The sequence below is a fragment of the Eucyclogobius newberryi genome, unplaced genomic scaffold (genome assembly GCF_026437365.1).
Source record: "Eucyclogobius newberryi isolate DKJ021-1_F unplaced genomic scaffold, fEucNew1.0.hap1 SCAF_53, whole genome shotgun sequence".
In the NCBI taxonomy this organism is placed as follows: domain Eukaryota; kingdom Metazoa; phylum Chordata; class Actinopteri; order Gobiiformes; family Gobiidae; genus Eucyclogobius; species Eucyclogobius newberryi.
The window spans coordinates 317,501-333,935 of NW_027316201.1; the positions used below are offsets into that span (position 1 = coordinate 317,501).

Below are 16,435 nucleotides of genomic sequence, written 5' to 3' on the forward strand. Positions count from 1 at the left end.
GTATATGATGCAGTATTTGTGCTCTTCATATCAAAGAACAGATCAAAGTACTTTACATTGTTTTACAGATAATAACCAGCTTTAAAACACATTTATCGTGTTCTTATGACGCCGCGCGCTTGTGGGCCCCGGGGGCCCCTAACTTTGAAAATCTATTTCTCATCCTGTAAAGGGCTTGAAGGGCCTAAAGCTAAAGGGCCTAAAGCAGGCATGTCCAAACTACGGCCCGGGGGCCAAATGCGGCCCGCAGACCAATTTTTGTTGGCCCTCCGGCTTCCTGCTAAGTTGGTCTAAACAATAAAAAGTAGTACCGGTACTTTTTACTGTAAAATTGGAAAAATTCAAGCATTTTGATGTGATAACAACTTATTATTAATGTTCCAAGTGTTATTAAAGGTGCGGCGGCTCATCCAACAATACAAACACAACAGTTTTAAGTATTCACTTTCAAATTCAACATTGTCGGGTTGTTTGTGGCCCTCTGCTCCATTTAAGATTACAAATGTGGCCCTCGGTGAAAAAAGATTGGACACCCCTGGCCTAAAGAACCTAAAGGGGCTAAAGAACCTAAAGGGGCTAAAGAACTAAAGGGGCTAAAGAACCTAAAGGGCCTAAAGAACCTAATGGGGCTTAAGAACCTAAAGGGCCTAAAGAACCTAAAGGGGCTAAAGAACCTAAAGGGCCTAAAGAACCTAAAGGGGCTAAAGAACCTAAAGGGCCTAAAGAACCTAAAGGGCCTAAAGAACCTAAAGGGCCTAAAGAACCTAATGGGCCTAAAGAACCTAATGGGCCTAAAGAACCTAAAGGGCCTAAAGAACCTAAAGGGACTAAAGGGGCGTGGCTGGTGTGTCCCACTCACCACGGCGTTGGACACCTGCAGCATCTCCTCAAACAGAGAGTCTTCCTGTTTGTGGCGTCCGCTCGTGTCCACGATGATGATCTCAAAGTTTTCTGATTTAAACTTGTCCACGCCTTCGGCCGCGATCACCACCGGGTCCATCTCCGTGTAACTATGGAGACAATCACCATGACAACGGGTCCATCTCCGTGTAACTATGGAGACAATCACCATGACAACGGGTCCATCTCCGTGTAACTATGGAGACAATCACCATGACAACGGGTCCATCTCCGTGTAACTATGGAGACAATCACCATGACAACGGGTCCATCTCCGTGTAACTATGGAGACAATCACCATGACAACGGGCCCATCTCCGTGTAACTAAGATAGGTTTTAGTGCCTCTCGACACTAGAGCCTAGCTCCGCCTCCTCTTCATGCCGCCGCCTCTCGACACTAGAGCCTAGCTCCGCCTCCTCTTCATGCCTCCGCCTCTCGACACTAAAGCCTAGCTCCGCCTCCTCCTTGTGCCTCCGCCTCTCGACACTAAAGCCTAGCTCCGCCTCCTCTTCGTGCCTCCGCCTCTCGACACTAAAGCCTAGCTCCGCCTCCTCTTCGTGCCTCCGCCTCTCGACACTAAAGCCTAGCTCCGCCTCCTCTTCGTGCCTCCGCCTCTCGACACTAAAGCCTAGCTCCGCCTCCTCTTCGTGCCTCCGCCTCTCGACACTAAAGCCTAGCTCCGCCTCCTCCTCGTGGCTCCACCTCTCGACACTAAAGCCTAGCTCCGCCTCCTCCTCGTGGCTCCACCTCTCGACACTAAAGCCTAGCTCCGCCTCCTCCTCGTGGCTCCACCTCGACACTAAAGCCTAGCTCCGCCTCCTCCCCGTGGCTCCACCTCTCGACACTAAAGACTAGCTCCGCCTCCTCCTCGTGGCTCCACCTCGACACTAAAGCCTAGCTCCGCCTCCTCCTCGTGGCTCCACCTCTCACCTGCCGTAGAAGGGGATCCGGGCTTTGGTGGCGTTCTGTTTGAGCTGATCAAACGCTCCTGAAGAGAAAGAGACGAGAGTGAAAAACAACAGACAGAGTGATAAGCAACAGAGAGGTAAATCACTGAAAGAGAAACAAGAGACAGTATAACCATAGAAACCAAGCTGGTAACCACGGAGACGAGCAGTGGCCCTGGGTTAGACCCTGGCTTCATTCACACATGGCACTGTAACGTGGGTCAGACTCAGAGCGACTCGTACCAGCTCTGAACGTGTCGGCGCAGATCAGGCAGGTCTTCCAGCCTTTCCTCTGGTAATAATACGCCAACTGGAACAAGAAGAACAAGCAACGAGACGTCAGGAAACTGATCATCATTTAGAACACAACTATTTCGATACTAAAGGAATGGGCTCAATACTCTGCACCAACGTCTAAACCACTTTCTAGACGTTCCCGTGTGGTCTTGATCAATCTGAGAAATATATATATATTATATATATAAGATTTGTACATCTGTGTTTAGTTAGACGTTCTGATCAGCTCCTTCCATGTTGTAAGAACAGATTTGACCCAGGGATTCTTCACTTCCTCCAAATGACTCAAGCGTCTGTCATCTGCAGTAAGACCTGTACAGGAACCTCAGGCACCACATGACTCTCAGTATAAGACCTGTACAGGAACCTCAGGAACCACATGACTCTCAGTATAAGACCTGTACAGGAACCTCATGCACCACATGACTCTCAGTATAAGACCTGTACAGGAACCTCATGCACCACATGACTCTCAGTATAAGACCTGTACAGGAACCTCAGGCACCACATGACTCTCAGTATAAGACCTGTACAGGAACCTCAGGCACCACATGACTCTCAGTATAAGACCTGTACAGGAACCTCAGGAACCACATGACTCTCAGTATAAGACCTGTACAGGAACCTCAGGCACCACATGACTCTCAGTATAAGACCTGTACAGGAACTTCAGGCACCACATGACTCTCAGTATAAGACCTGTACAGGAACCTCAGGCACCACATGACTCTCAGTATAAGACCTGTACAGGAACCTCAGGAACCACATGACTCTCAGTATAAGACCTGTACAGGAACCTCAGGCACCACATGACTCTCAGTATAAGACCTGTACAGGAACCCCCGGCACCACATGACTCTCAGTATAAGACCTGTACAGGAACCTCAGGCACCACATGACTCTCAGTATAAGACCTGTACAGGAACCCCCGGCACCACATGACTCTCAGTATAAGACCTGTACAGGAACCCCTGGCACCACATGACTCTCAGTATAAGACCTGTACAGGAACCTCAGGAACCACATGACTCTCAGTATAAGACCATTGAGCACAACATTCTGGATCACACTAGCAACACACTCAAATATTTGTCCCATTCTTTTGGACATAATTGAGGTGTAACTCTGAGGTGTGTCTTTAGAGCTTGCTTAGGGTCTGAACCTTCAGTGTTTCATCTTTCCTCCTGCTCTACATGAGGTCTATTGTGCATCTGCTTCAGAGCTTTAGATCTGTCTTTACTGAAGAGAAAGTCTCTTCTGGAATAGATGTGGGTTGGAAACATGTGTATTCTGGCGCCCCCTAGTGTGATACTTGTGTCATTGATGACCGCGCCCCCTAGTGTGATACTCGTGTCATTGATGACCGCGCCCCCTAGTGTGATACTCGTGTCATTGATGACCGCGCCCCCTAGTGTGATACTTGTGTCATTGATGACCGCGCCCCCTAGTGTGATCCTCGTGTCATTGATGACCGCGCCCCCTAGTGTGATCCTCGTGTCATTGATGACCGCGCCCCCTAGTGTGATCCTCGTGTCATTGATGACCGCGCCCCCTAGTGTGATCCTCGTGTCATTGATGACAGCGCCCCCTAGTGTGATACTCGTGTCATTGATGACCGCGCCCCCTAGTGTGATACTCGTGTCATTGATGACCGCGCCCCCTAGTGTGATACTCGTGTCATTGATGACCGCGCCCCCTAGTGTGATCCTCGTGTCATTGATGACCGCGCCCCCTAGTGTGATCCTCGTGTCATTGATGACCGCGCCCCCTAGTGTGATCCTCGTGTCATTGATGACCGCGCCCCCTAGTGTGATACCCGTGTCATTGATGACCGCGCCCCCTAGTGTGATCCTCGTGTCATTGATGACCGCGCCCCCTAGTGTGATCCTCGTGTCATTGATGACCGCGCCCCCTAGTGTGATACTCGTGTCATTGATGACCGCGCCCCCTAGTGTGATCCTCGTGTCATTGATGACCGCGCCCCCTAGTGTGATCCTCGTGTCATTGATGACCGCGCCCCCTAGTGTGATCCTCGTGTCATTGATGACCGCGCCCCCTAGTGTGATACCCGTGTCATTGATGACCGCGCCCCCTAGTGTGATCCTCGTGTCATTGATGACCGCGCCCCCTAGTGTGATACTCGTGTCATTGATGACCGCGCCCCCTAGTGTGATCCTCGTGTCATTGATGACCGCGCCCCCTAGTGTGATCCTCGTGTCATTGATGACCGCGCCCCCTAGTGTGATCCTCGTGTCATTGATGACCGCGCCCCCTAGTGTGATCCTCGTGTCATTGATGACCGCGCCCCCTAGTGTGATACCCGTGTCATTGATGACCGCGCCCCCTAGTGTGATCCTCGTGTCATTGATGACCGCGCCCCCTAGTGTGATACTCGTGTCATTGATGACCGCGCCCCCTAGTGTGATCCTCGTGTCATTGATGACCGCGCCCCCTAGTGTGATCCTCGTGTCATTGATGACCGCGCCCCCTAGTGTGATCCTCGTGTCATTGATGACCGCGCCCCCTAGTGTGATCCTCGTGTCATTGATGACCGCGCCCCCTAGTGTGATCCTCGTGTCATTGATGACCGCGCCCCCTAGTGTGATCCTCGTGTCATTGATGACCGCGCCCCCTAGTGTGATACCCGTGTCATTGATGACCGCGCCCCCTAGTGTGATCCTCGTGTCATTGATGACCGCGCCCCCTAGTGTTATACTCGTGTCATTGATGACCGCGCCCCCTAGTGTGATACCCGTGTCATTGATGACCGCGCCCCCTAGTGTGATCCTCGTGTCATTGATGACCGCGCCCCCTAGTGTGATACCCGTGTCATTGATGACCGCGCCCCCTAGTGTGATACCCGTGTCATTGATGACCGCGCCCCCTAGTGTGATCCTCGTGTCATTGATGACCGCGCCCCCTAGTGTGATACCCGTGTCATTGATGACTTTACCTTGGAGCAGGTGGTGGTCTTGCCACTGCCCTGAAGACCCACAAACATAATGACGTTGTTCTTTCCTTTAGTCGGAGTCCAAGCTTTAACTCCAGGGTCAACGAGCTAAGAAAGAACCAGAGGAGAACGTCAGACTAGAACGTTCCAAAGGAGAACGTCAGAGAACAGTCTGTGGAGAAGAGTGAAGACCTTGACCAGCTCCTTGAAGACGGCATGTTGGATCATCCTGCGTTTGTTCAGACCAGACGCCATCTCCTCCAGGTCTATGGCCGACCTGAGCACAGAGGTCACACAGAGGTCGGACAGAGGTCACACAGCGGTCGCACAGAGGTCACACAGAGGTCACACAGAGGTCACACAGAGGTCGCACAGAGGTCGCACAGAGGTCGCACAGAGGTCGCACAGAGGTCACACAGACGGACAGGTTTAGTAAAGGTTCATGTTCCTACAGACAGACAGGTTTAGTAAAGGTTCATGTTCCTACAGACAGACAGGTTTAGTAAAGGTTCATGTTCCTACAGACAGACAGGTTTAGTAAAGGTTCATGTTCCTACAGACAGACAGGTTTAGTAAAGGTTCATGTTCCTATAGACAGACAGGTTTAGTAAAGGTTCATGTTCCTACAGACAGGTTTAGTAAAGGTTCATGTTCCTACAGACAGACAGGTTTAGTAAAGGTTCATGTTCCTATAGACAGACAGGTTTAGTAAAGGTTCATGTTCCTACAGACAGACAGGTTTAGTAAAGGTTCATGTTCTCACAGACAGACAGGTTTAGTAAAGGTTCATGTTCCTACAGACAGGTTTAGTAAAGGTTCATGTTCCTACAGACAGACAGGTTTAGTAAAGGTTCATGTTCCTACAGACAGACAGGTTTAGTAAAGGTTCATGTTCCTACAGACAGGTTTAGTAAAGGTTCATGTTCCTACAGACAGACAGGTTTAGTAAAGGTTCATGTTCCTACAGACAGGTATAGTAAAGGTTCATGTTCCTACAGACAGACAGGTTTAGTAAAGGTTCATGTTCCTACAGACAGACAGGTTTAGTAAAGGTTCATGTTCCTATAGACAGACAGGTTTAGTAAAGGTTCATGTTCCTACAGACAGACAGGTTTAGTAAAGGTTCATGTTCCTATAGACAGACAGGTTTAGTAAAGGTTCATGTTCCTACAGACAGGTTTAGTAAAGGTTCATGTTCCTACAGACAGACAGGTTTAGTAAAGGTTCATGTTCTCACAGACAGACAGGTTTAGTAAAGGTTCATGTTCCTACAGACAGGTTTAGTAAAGGTTCATGTTCCTACAGACAGACAGGTTTAGTAAAGGTTCATGTTCCTACAGACAGACAGGTTTAGTAAAGGTTCATGTTCCTATAGACAGACAGGTTTAGTAAAGGTTCATGTTCCTACAGACAGACAGGTTTAGTAAAGGTTCATGTTCCTACAGACAGACAGGTTTAGTAAAGGTTCATGTTCCTAAAGACAGACAGGTTTAGTAAAGGTTCATGTTCCTACAGACAGACAGGTTTAGTAAAGGTTCATGTTCCTACAGACAGACAGGTTTAGTAAAGGTTCATGTTCCTACAGACAGACAGGTTTAGTAAAGGTTCATGTTCCTACAGACAGACAGGTTTAGTAAAGGTTCATGTTCCTACAGACAGACAGGTTTAGTAAAGGTTCATGTTCCTATAGACAGACAGGTTTAGTAAAGGTTCATGTTCCTACAGACAGACAGGTTTAGTAAAGGTTCATGTTCCTATAGACAGACAGGTTTAGTAAAGGTTCATGTTCCTACAGACAGGTTTAGTAAAGGTTCATGTTCCTACAGACAGACAGGTTTAGTAAAGGTTCATGTTCTCACAGACAGACAGGTTTAGTAAAGGTTCATGTTCTCACAGACAGACAGGTTTAGTAAAGGTTCATGTTCCTACAGACAGACAGGTTTAGTAAAGGTTCATGTTCCTACAGACAGACAGGTTTAGTAAAGGTTCATGTTCCTATAGACAGACAGGTTTAGTAAAGGTTCATGTTCCTACAGACAGACAGGTTTAGTAAAGGTTCATGTTCCTATAGACAGACAGGTTTAGTAAAGGTTCATGTTCCTACAGACAGACAGGTTTAGTAAAGGTTCATGTTCCTATAGACAGACAGGTTTAGTAAAGGTTCATGTTCCTACAGACAGACAGGTTTAGTAAAGGTTCATGTTCCTACAGACAGACAGGTTTAGTAAAGGTTCATGTTCCTACAGACAGACAGGTTTAGTAAAGGTTCATGTTCCTACAGACAGACAGGTTTAGTAAAGGTTCATGTTCCTACAGACAGACAGGTTTAGTAAAGGTTCATGTTCCTACAGACAGACAGGTTTAGTAAAGGTTCATGTTCCTACAGACAGACAGGTTTAGTAAAGGTTCATGTTCCTACAGACAGACAGGTTTAGTAAAGGTTCATGTTCCTACAGACAGACAGGTTTAGTAAAGGTTCATGTTCCTACAGACAGACAGGTTTAGTAAAGGTTCATGTTCCTACAGACAGACAGGTTTAGTAAAGGTTCATGTTCCTACAGACAGACAGGTTTAGTAAAGGTTCATGTTCCTACAGACAGACAGGTTTAGTAAAGGTTCATGTTCCTACAGACAGACAGGTTTAGTAAAGGTTCATGTTCCTACAGACACAGGTTTAGTAAAGGTTCATGTTCCTACAGACAGACAGGTTTAGTAAAGGTTCATGTTCCTACAGACACAGGTTTAGTAAAGGTTCATGTTCCTACAGACAGACAGGTTTAGTAAAGGTTCATGTTCCTACAGACACAGGTTTAGTAAAGGTTCATGTTCCTACAGACAGACAGGTTTAGTAAAGGTTCATGTTCCTACAGACACAGGTTTAGTAAAGGTTCATGTTCCTACAGACAGACAGGTTTAGTAAAGGTTCATGTTCCTACAGACAGACAGGTTTAGTAAAGGTTCATGTTCCTACAGACAGACAGGTCAGTGTGACACTCGGATCAACTCACTTGACGTTCTCTCTGAGCTGTTTCACCAGTTTGATGTTGACATCGGCCTCGAGAAGCGCGGCACAAACCTCCTTTAGCATCGCATTCAGCACCTGCAGACGCACAAGCAGACGCACAAGCAGACGCACAAGCAGACGCACAAGCAGACGCACAAGCAGACGCACAAGCAGACGCACAAGCAGACGCACAAGCAGACGCACAAGCAGACGCACAAGCAGACGCACAAGCAGACGCACAAGCAGACGCACAAGCAGACGCACAAGCAGACGCACAAGCAGACACAACAATTAGTCGACCAAAACAGCATGGAGCTGTAACTGGATCAAAGGCCTCACAGACGGTTCCGTCCTGATCACAGACGGTTCCGATTACAGACGGTTCCGTCCTGATCACAGACGGTTCCGTCCTGATCACAGACAGTTCCGATCACAGACGGTTCCGTCCTGATCAGACGGTTCCGATTACAGACGGTTCTATCCTATCAGACGGTTCTGATCACAGACGGTTCTGATCACAGACGGTTCTGATCACAGACGGTTCTGATCACAGACGGTTCTGATCACAGACGGTTCTGATCACAGACGGTTCCGATTACAGACGGTTCCGTCCTGATCACAGACGGTTCCGTCCTGATCACAGACGGTTCCGTCCTGATCACAGACGGTTCCGTCCTGATCAGACGGTTCTGATCACAGACGGTTCTGATCACAGACGGTTCCACAGTTTGACATGATAGTTTCACCTCTTCATTGATGATGGTGGCGTTGCTCAGCGACCTCAGAGCTGAGGTGATCTTTCGTCCTAAGTCTGCCAGAACCATGACGGCAGCAGGTGAAGGTCCTGAGACGGAGACAAGAAGGTGTGAGACAAGAAGGTGTGAGACAAGAATGTGTGCGACAAGAAGGTGTGAGACAAGAATGTGTGCGACAAGAAGGTGTGAGACAAGAATGTGTGAGACAAGAATGTGTGAGACAAGAATGTGTGCGACAAGAATGTGTGCGACAAGAATGTGTGAGACAAGAAGGTGTGAGACAAGAAGGTGTGAGACAAGAATGTGTGAGACAAGAAGGTGTGAGACAAGAAGGTGTGAGACAAGAAGGTGTGAGACAAGAAGGTGTGAGACAAGAAGGTGTGAGACAAGAATGTGTGAGACAAGAATGTGTGCGACAAGAATGTGTGCGACAAGAATGTGTGAGACAAGAATGTGTGAGACAAGAATGTGTGAGACAAGAAGGTGTGAGACAAGAAGGTGTGAGACAAGAATGTGTGAGACAAGAAGGTGTGAGACAAGAATGTGTGCGACAAGAAGGTGTGAGACAAGAAGGTGTGAGACAAGAATGTGTGAGACAAGAATGTGTGCGACAAGAAGGTGTGAGACAAGAATGTGTGCGACAAGAAGGTGTGAGACAAGAATGTGTGAGACAAGAATGTGTGAGACAAGAATGTGTGCGACAAGAATGTGTGAGACAAGAAGGTGTGAGACAAGAAGGTGTGAGACAAGAATGTGTGAGACAAGAAGGTGTGAGACAAGAAGGTGTGAGACAAGAATGTGTGAGACAAGAATGTGTGCGACAAGAATGTGTGAGACAAGAATGTGTGAGACAAGAAGGTGTGAGACAAGAAGGTGTGAGACAAGAATGTGTGAGACAAGAAGGTGTGAGACAAGAAGGTGTGAGACAAGAATGTGTGCGACAAGAAGGTGTGAGACAAGAATGTGTGAGACAAGAATGTGTGAGACAAGAAGGTGTGAGACAAGAATGTGTGAGACAAGAAGGTGTGAGACAAGAAGGTGTGAGACAAGAAGGTGTGCGACAAGAAGGTGTGAGACAAGAATGTGTGAGACAAGAATGTGTGAGACAAGAATGTGTGCGACAAGAATGTGTGCGACAAGAATGTGTGAGACAAGAAGGTGTGAGACAAGAATGTGTGAGACAAGAAGGTGTGAGACAAGAAGGTGTGAGACAAGAATGTGTGAGACAAGAATGTGTGAGACAAGAATGTGTGAGACAAGAATGTGTGCGACAAGAATGTGTGAGACAAGAATGTGTGAGACAAGAAGGTGTGAGACAAGAAGGTGTGAGACAAGAATGTGTGAGACAAGAATGTGTGAGACAAGAAGGTGTGAGACAAGAATGTGTGCGACAAGAAGGTGTGAGACAAGAAGGTGTGAGACAAGAATGTGTGAGACAAGAATGTGTGCGACAAGAAGGTGTGAGACAAGAATGTGTGAGACAAGAATGTGTGAGACAAGAATGTGTGAGACAAGAATGTGTGCGACAAGAATGTGTGAGACAAGAAGGTGTGAGACAAGAAGGTGTGAGACAAGAATGTGTGAGACAAGAATGTGTGAGACAAGAAGGTGTGAGACAAGAATGTGTGAGACAAGAATGTGTGAGACAAGAATGTGTGCGACAAGAATGTGTGAGACAAGAATGTGTGAGACAAGAAGGTGTGAGACAAGAATGTGTGAGACAAGAAGGTGTGAGACAAGAAGGTGTGAGACAAGAAGGTGTGAGACAAGAATGTGTGCGACAAGAAGGTGTGAGACAAGAATGTGTGAGACAAGAATGTGTGAGACAAGAAGGTGTGAGACAAGAATGTGTGAGACAAGAAGGTGTGAGACAAGAAGGTGTGAGACAAGAAGGTGTGAGACAAGAAGGTGTGAGACAAGAATGTGTGAGACAAGAAGGTGTGAGACAAGAAGGTGTGAGACAAGAAGGTGTGAGACAAGAAGGTGTGAGACAAGAATGTGTGAGACAAGAAGGTGTGAGACAAGAAGGTGTGAGACAAGAATGTGTGAGACAAGAAGGTGTGAGACAAGAAGGTGTGAGACAAGAAGGTGTGAGACAAGAAGGTGTGAGACAAGAAGGTGTGAGACAAGTTTTAACGCTGTCGTGACATTTGACAACGATCATCAAGAAATAAAGTCAAACACAATAGAACAGAGTTGTGTTTTGTACAATCAGAATGAAAGTGTCCCTGGAGTGGACTGGTCAGTCTCTGGTCAGTCTCTGGTCAGTCTCTGGTCAGTCTCTGGTCAGTCTCTGGTCAGTCTCTGGTCAGTCTCTGGTCCTCCCAATGGAGAGATACCAGTCTTTGACCTGAGGCTGGACCTGGACCTGAGGTGTTCAGGTCTCATGTTCAGGAGGAGAACACGTCATAGGGTCAGGGGTCACTGAAGAGCTCTAGATTGAAAGGATCTGTACCATGTTCTCGTCTCGTGTGTCCCACACGTACGAGAGGCGCTCCCGTCCCGCACGTACGAGGCGCTCCCGTCCCGCACGTACGAGGCGCTCCCGTCCCGCACGTACGAGGCGCTCCCGTCCCGCACGTACGAGGCGCTCCCGTCTCTCACGTACGAGGCGCTCCCGTCCCGCACGTACGAGGCGCTCCCGTCCCGCACGTACGAGGCGCTCCCGTCCCGCACGTACGAGGCGCTCCCGTCTCGCACGTACGAGGCGCTCCCGTCTCTCACGTACGAGGCGCTCCCGTCCCGCACGTACGAGGCGCTCCCGTCTCTCACGTACGAGGCGCTCCCGTCCCGCACGTACGAGAGGCGCTCCCGTCCCGCACGTACGAGGCGCTCCCGTCCCGCACGTACGAGGCGCTCCCGTCCCGCACGTACGAGGCGCTCCCGTCCCGCACGTACGAGGCGCTCCCGTCGCGCACGTACGAGGCGCTCCCGTCTCTCACGTACGAGGCGCTCCCGTCCCGCACGTACGAGAGGCGCTCCCGTCCCGCACGTACGAGGCGCTCCCGTCCCGCACGTACGAGGCGCTCCCGTCCCGCACGTACGAGGCGCTCCCGTCCCGCACGTACGAGGCGCTCCCGTCTCTCACGTACGAGGCGCTCCCGTCCCGCACGTACGAGGCGCTCCCGTCTCTCACGTACCGAGGCGCTCCCGTCCCGCACGTACGAGGCGCTCCCGTCCCGCACGTACGAGGCGCTCCCGTCGTACGAGGCGCTCCCGTCTCACTGAAGACGTGTGCGTCAGTGGTTAGGGTCCGTGTGCTCTGTTGACAGTGATGTCAGTGTTTACGTCGTTTCCAGGGTGAATTTCTCGGTCAGTGAAGGTTTGAGATGCTCTAGATTCCAGAACAAAAAGGACATAATAAGTTATATTGGACATGAGTCCAGGAGCGGGACACGTCTCTGATCCTGAGACATGTCGGGACACGTCTCTGATCCTGAGACATGTCGGGACACGTCTCTGATCCTGAGACATGTCGGGACACGTCTCTGATCCTGAGACATGTCGGGACACGTCTCTGATCCTGAGACATGTCGGGACACGTCTCTGATCCTGAGACATGTCGGGACACGTCTCTGATCCTGAGACATGTCGGGACACGTCTCTGATCCTGAGACATGTTTGAAAAAAAGAGTTTTACTTTCACCTTGATCCACAAAGAACTTCTTTATAATAACTTCATCCAACAACTGATCCAAACATAAATGTATGGAACACATTCTAGTAAAGTATTGTGTGTTTCATGGTCCTGAACACGCGTCACGGGTCTGAACACGCTTCATGGTCCTGAACACGCTTCATGGTCCTGAACACGCGTCACGGGTCTGAACACGCCTCATGGTCCTGAACACGCCTCATGGTCCTGAACACGCTTCATGGTCCTGAACACGCCTCATGGTCCTGAACACGCCTCATGGTCCTGAACACGCGTCACGGGTCTGAACACGCTTCATGGTCTGAACACGCTTCATGGTCCTGAACACGCCTCATGGTCCTGAACACGCCTCATGGTCCTGAACACGCCTCATGGTCCTGAACACGCCTCATGGTCCTGAACACGCGTCACGGGTCTGAACACGCTTCATGGTCTGAACACGCTTCATGGTCCTGAACACGCCTCATGGTCCTGAACACGCTTCATGGTTCTGAACACGCTTCATGGTCCTGAACACGCTTCATGGTCTGAACACGCTTCATGGTCTGAACACGCTTCATGGTCCTGAACACGCTTCATGGTCTGAACACGCCTCATGGTCTGAACACGCTTCATGGTCCTGAACACGCTTCATGGTCCTGAACACGCTTCATGGTCCTGAACACGCTTCATGGTCTGAACACGCCTCATGGTCCTGAACACGCTTCATGGTCCTGAACACGCTTCATGGTCCTGAACACGCTTCATGGTCCTGAACACGCTTCATGGTCCTGAACACGCTTCATGGTCTGAACACGCTTCATGGTCCTGAACACGCTTCATGGTCCTGAACACGCTTCATGGTCCTGAACACGCTTCATGGTCTGAACACGCTTCACGGTCCTGAACACGCTTCACGGTCCTGAACACGCCTCACGGTCCTGAACACGCCTCACGGTCCTGAACACGCCTCACGGTCCTGAACACGCCTCATGGTCCTGAACACGCTTCATGGTCCTGAACACGCTTCATGGTCCTGAACACGCTTCATGGTCTGAACACGCTTCATGGTCTGAACACGCTTCATGGTCCTGAACACGCTTCACGGTCCTGAACACGCTTCATGGTCTGAACACGCTTCACGGTCCTGAACACGCTTCATGGTCTGAACACGCTTCATGGTCCTGAACACGCTTCATGGTCCTGAACACGCTTCATGGTCCTGAACACGCTTCATGGTCCTGAACACGCTTCATGGTCTGAACACGCTTCATGGTCCTGAACACGCTTCATGGTCTGAACACGCTTCATGGTCCTGAACACGCTTCATGGTCCTGAACACGCTTCATGGTCTGAACACGCTTCATGGTCCTGAACACGCTTCATGGTCTGAACACGCTTCATGGTCCTGAACACGCTTCATGGTCTGAACACGCTTCATGGTCCTGAACACGCTTCATGGTCTGAACACGCTTCATGGTCCTGAACACGCTTCATGGTCCTGAACACGCTTCATGGTCCTGAACACGCTTCATGGTCTGAACACGCTTCATGGTCCTGAACACGCTTCATGGTCTGAACACGCTTCATGGTCCTGAACACGCTTCATGGTCCTGAACACGCTTCATGGTCCTGAACACGCTTCATGGTCTGAACACGCTTCATGGTCCTGAACACGCTTCATGGTCCTGAACACGCTTCATGGTCTGAACACGCTTCATGGTCTGAACACGCTTCATGGTCCTGAACACGCTTCATGGTCCTGAACACGCTTCATGGTCTGAACACGCTTCATGGTCCTGAACACGCTTCATGGTCCTGAACACGCTTCACGGTCTGAACACGCTTCACGGTCTGAACACGCTTCACGGTCCTGAACACGCTTCACGGTCCTGAACACGCTTCATGGTCTGAACACGCTTCATGGTCCTGAACACGCTTCACGGTCTGAACACGCTTCATGGTCCTGAACACGCTTCATGGTCTGAACACGCTTCATGGTCCTGAACACGCTTCATGGTCCTGAACACGCTTCATGGTCCTGAACACGCTTCATGGTCCTGAACACGCTTCATGGTCTGAACACGCTTCATGGTCCTGAACACGCTTCATGGTCCTGAACACGCTTCATGGTCCTGAACACGCTTCATGGTCCTGAACACGCTTCATGGTCTGAACACGCTTCATGGTCCTGAACACGCTTCATGGTCTGAACACGCTTCATGGTCCTGAACACGCTTCATGGTCCTGAACACGCTTCATGGTCCTGAACACGCTTCATGGTCTGAACACGCTTCATGGTCTGAACACGCTTCATGGTCCTGAACACGCTTCATGGTCCTGAACACGCTTCATGGTCCTGAACACGCTTCATGGTCCTGAACACGCTTCATGGTCCTGAACACGCTTCACGGTCTGAACACGCTTCATGGTCCTGAACACGCTTCATGGTCCTGAACACGCTTCATGGTCCTGAACACGCTTCATGGTCTGAACACGCTTCATGGTCCTGAACACGCTTCATGGTCTGAACACGCTTCATGGTCCTGAACACGCTTCATGGTCCTGAACACGCTTCATGGTCCTGAACACGCTTCATGGTCTGAACACGCTTCATGGTCCTGAACACGCTTCATGGTCCTGAACACGCTTCACGGTCCTGAACACGCTTCATGGTCCTGAACACGCTTCATGGTCTGAACACGCTTCACGGTCTGAACACGCTTCATGGTCTGAACACGCTTCATGGTCCTGAACACGCTTCATGGTCCTGAACACGCTTCATGGTCCTGAACACGCTTCATGGTCTGAACACGCTTCATGGTCCTGAACACGCTTCATGGTCCTGAACACGCTTCATGGTCCTGAACACGCTTCATGGTCTGAACACGCTTCATGGTCCTGAACACGCTTCATGGTCTGAACACGCTTCATGGTCCTGAACACGCTTCATGGTCTGTGGCGTGTGGATATGTTGGACTCTGTAGTGACACTTTGTTCAGTCCTTTGATGGTATTGCTTTGATGTTGGTCACATGGTCGGTCACTTTGCGTGTTGTAAAGGGCTTTATCAAGCGTCACAAAGGCGCTGGTCCAGCTCGTCGCCCGCGGCAACGCTCCGCTCTTTTTTCACACTTTTTGTGCTTTATCTTTTGTAAAAAATGTTCTACTTTAGTCGTACGATCGGGACTCGCGCTGGAATCACTTTAATTCAACTTGTTTGGACTTTGTTCGGCCGGAATATTGAGTGTTTTTCCTCGTGACGTCGCGTTTATACAAAGGAACATGCGGCTGTGGCGAGACCGTCACCCCAGTTCAGGAACTATACTTCCTGTTCCAAAGGAGGAACTCATGAAACTGAGGGGGAACCATCGTTTTACCCGGAGAGCATCACGTTCTCATGTTCCTCCATCACTTTAAACTTCCTATAATCTGTTCTTTTCCTCTGGATCCACTGCAGTGCAACAATGAAATTTCCCCATGTGGGACAATAAAGGATGATCTTATCTTCTCTGAAATACAGGTTGATTGATTGATAAGAAATGGCTCAAGCACTGGACTGAGAGGGACAGACATCAGGCAAATGGAACAAATGACATTTGGACTTAAACGTTGTGTTTTCTTCTTCAGAACTTTAAGTGTCAAAGACAAATGACAGCAACACATTTAAAGTTCAACTGAAGGTTTAAGGTGTTTGTTGTTGTCGGCGCTGTTAGCTTAGCATTAGCCTGCGCAGACGTTTCTCATAAACACGTCTTTCTGCGCAGCTTCAGCTGGTTTCGCGCCGTGTCCGTGTCGCAGACTTTAGCGCGAGTCACGTGAGGAAGAAAAGCTTCATGTGTCGCAGACTTTTACCTTTAATCCAAGAATCTGCTCAAACCGAAGCGAAGCAGCGTCGCGTCATCAAACCGTGGAACCGGAAGCATTACACTGCACTTCCGGTGCGG

At 49.6% G+C, this 16,435-nt stretch overlaps 1 protein-coding gene across 1 annotated transcript in view; it reads right to left on the reverse strand.

Moving 5' to 3' along the window:
* srp54 (signal recognition particle 54) overlaps positions 1 to 16,365 on the reverse strand; it is a 29,067-nt gene extending 12,702 nt beyond the window's left edge. The window contains exons 1-8 of the mRNA XM_072465987.1: positions 16,344 to 16,365; positions 8,847 to 8,944; positions 8,105 to 8,196; positions 5,289 to 5,373; positions 5,100 to 5,204; positions 2,093 to 2,159; positions 1,833 to 1,890; positions 860 to 1,010 (exon numbers count right to left, since the gene is read on the reverse strand). Of these exons, the coding sequence (XP_072322088.1) occupies positions 860 to 1,010; positions 1,833 to 1,890; positions 2,093 to 2,159; positions 5,100 to 5,204; positions 5,289 to 5,373; positions 8,105 to 8,196; positions 8,847 to 8,924 (636 nt within the window). The 5' untranslated portion in view covers positions 8,925 to 8,944; positions 16,344 to 16,365. The remainder of the gene's footprint in view (positions 1 to 859; positions 1,011 to 1,832; positions 1,891 to 2,092; positions 2,160 to 5,099; positions 5,205 to 5,288; positions 5,374 to 8,104; positions 8,197 to 8,846; positions 8,945 to 16,343) is intronic.
* Between the last annotated feature and the right edge of the window lie 70 nt (positions 16,366 to 16,435).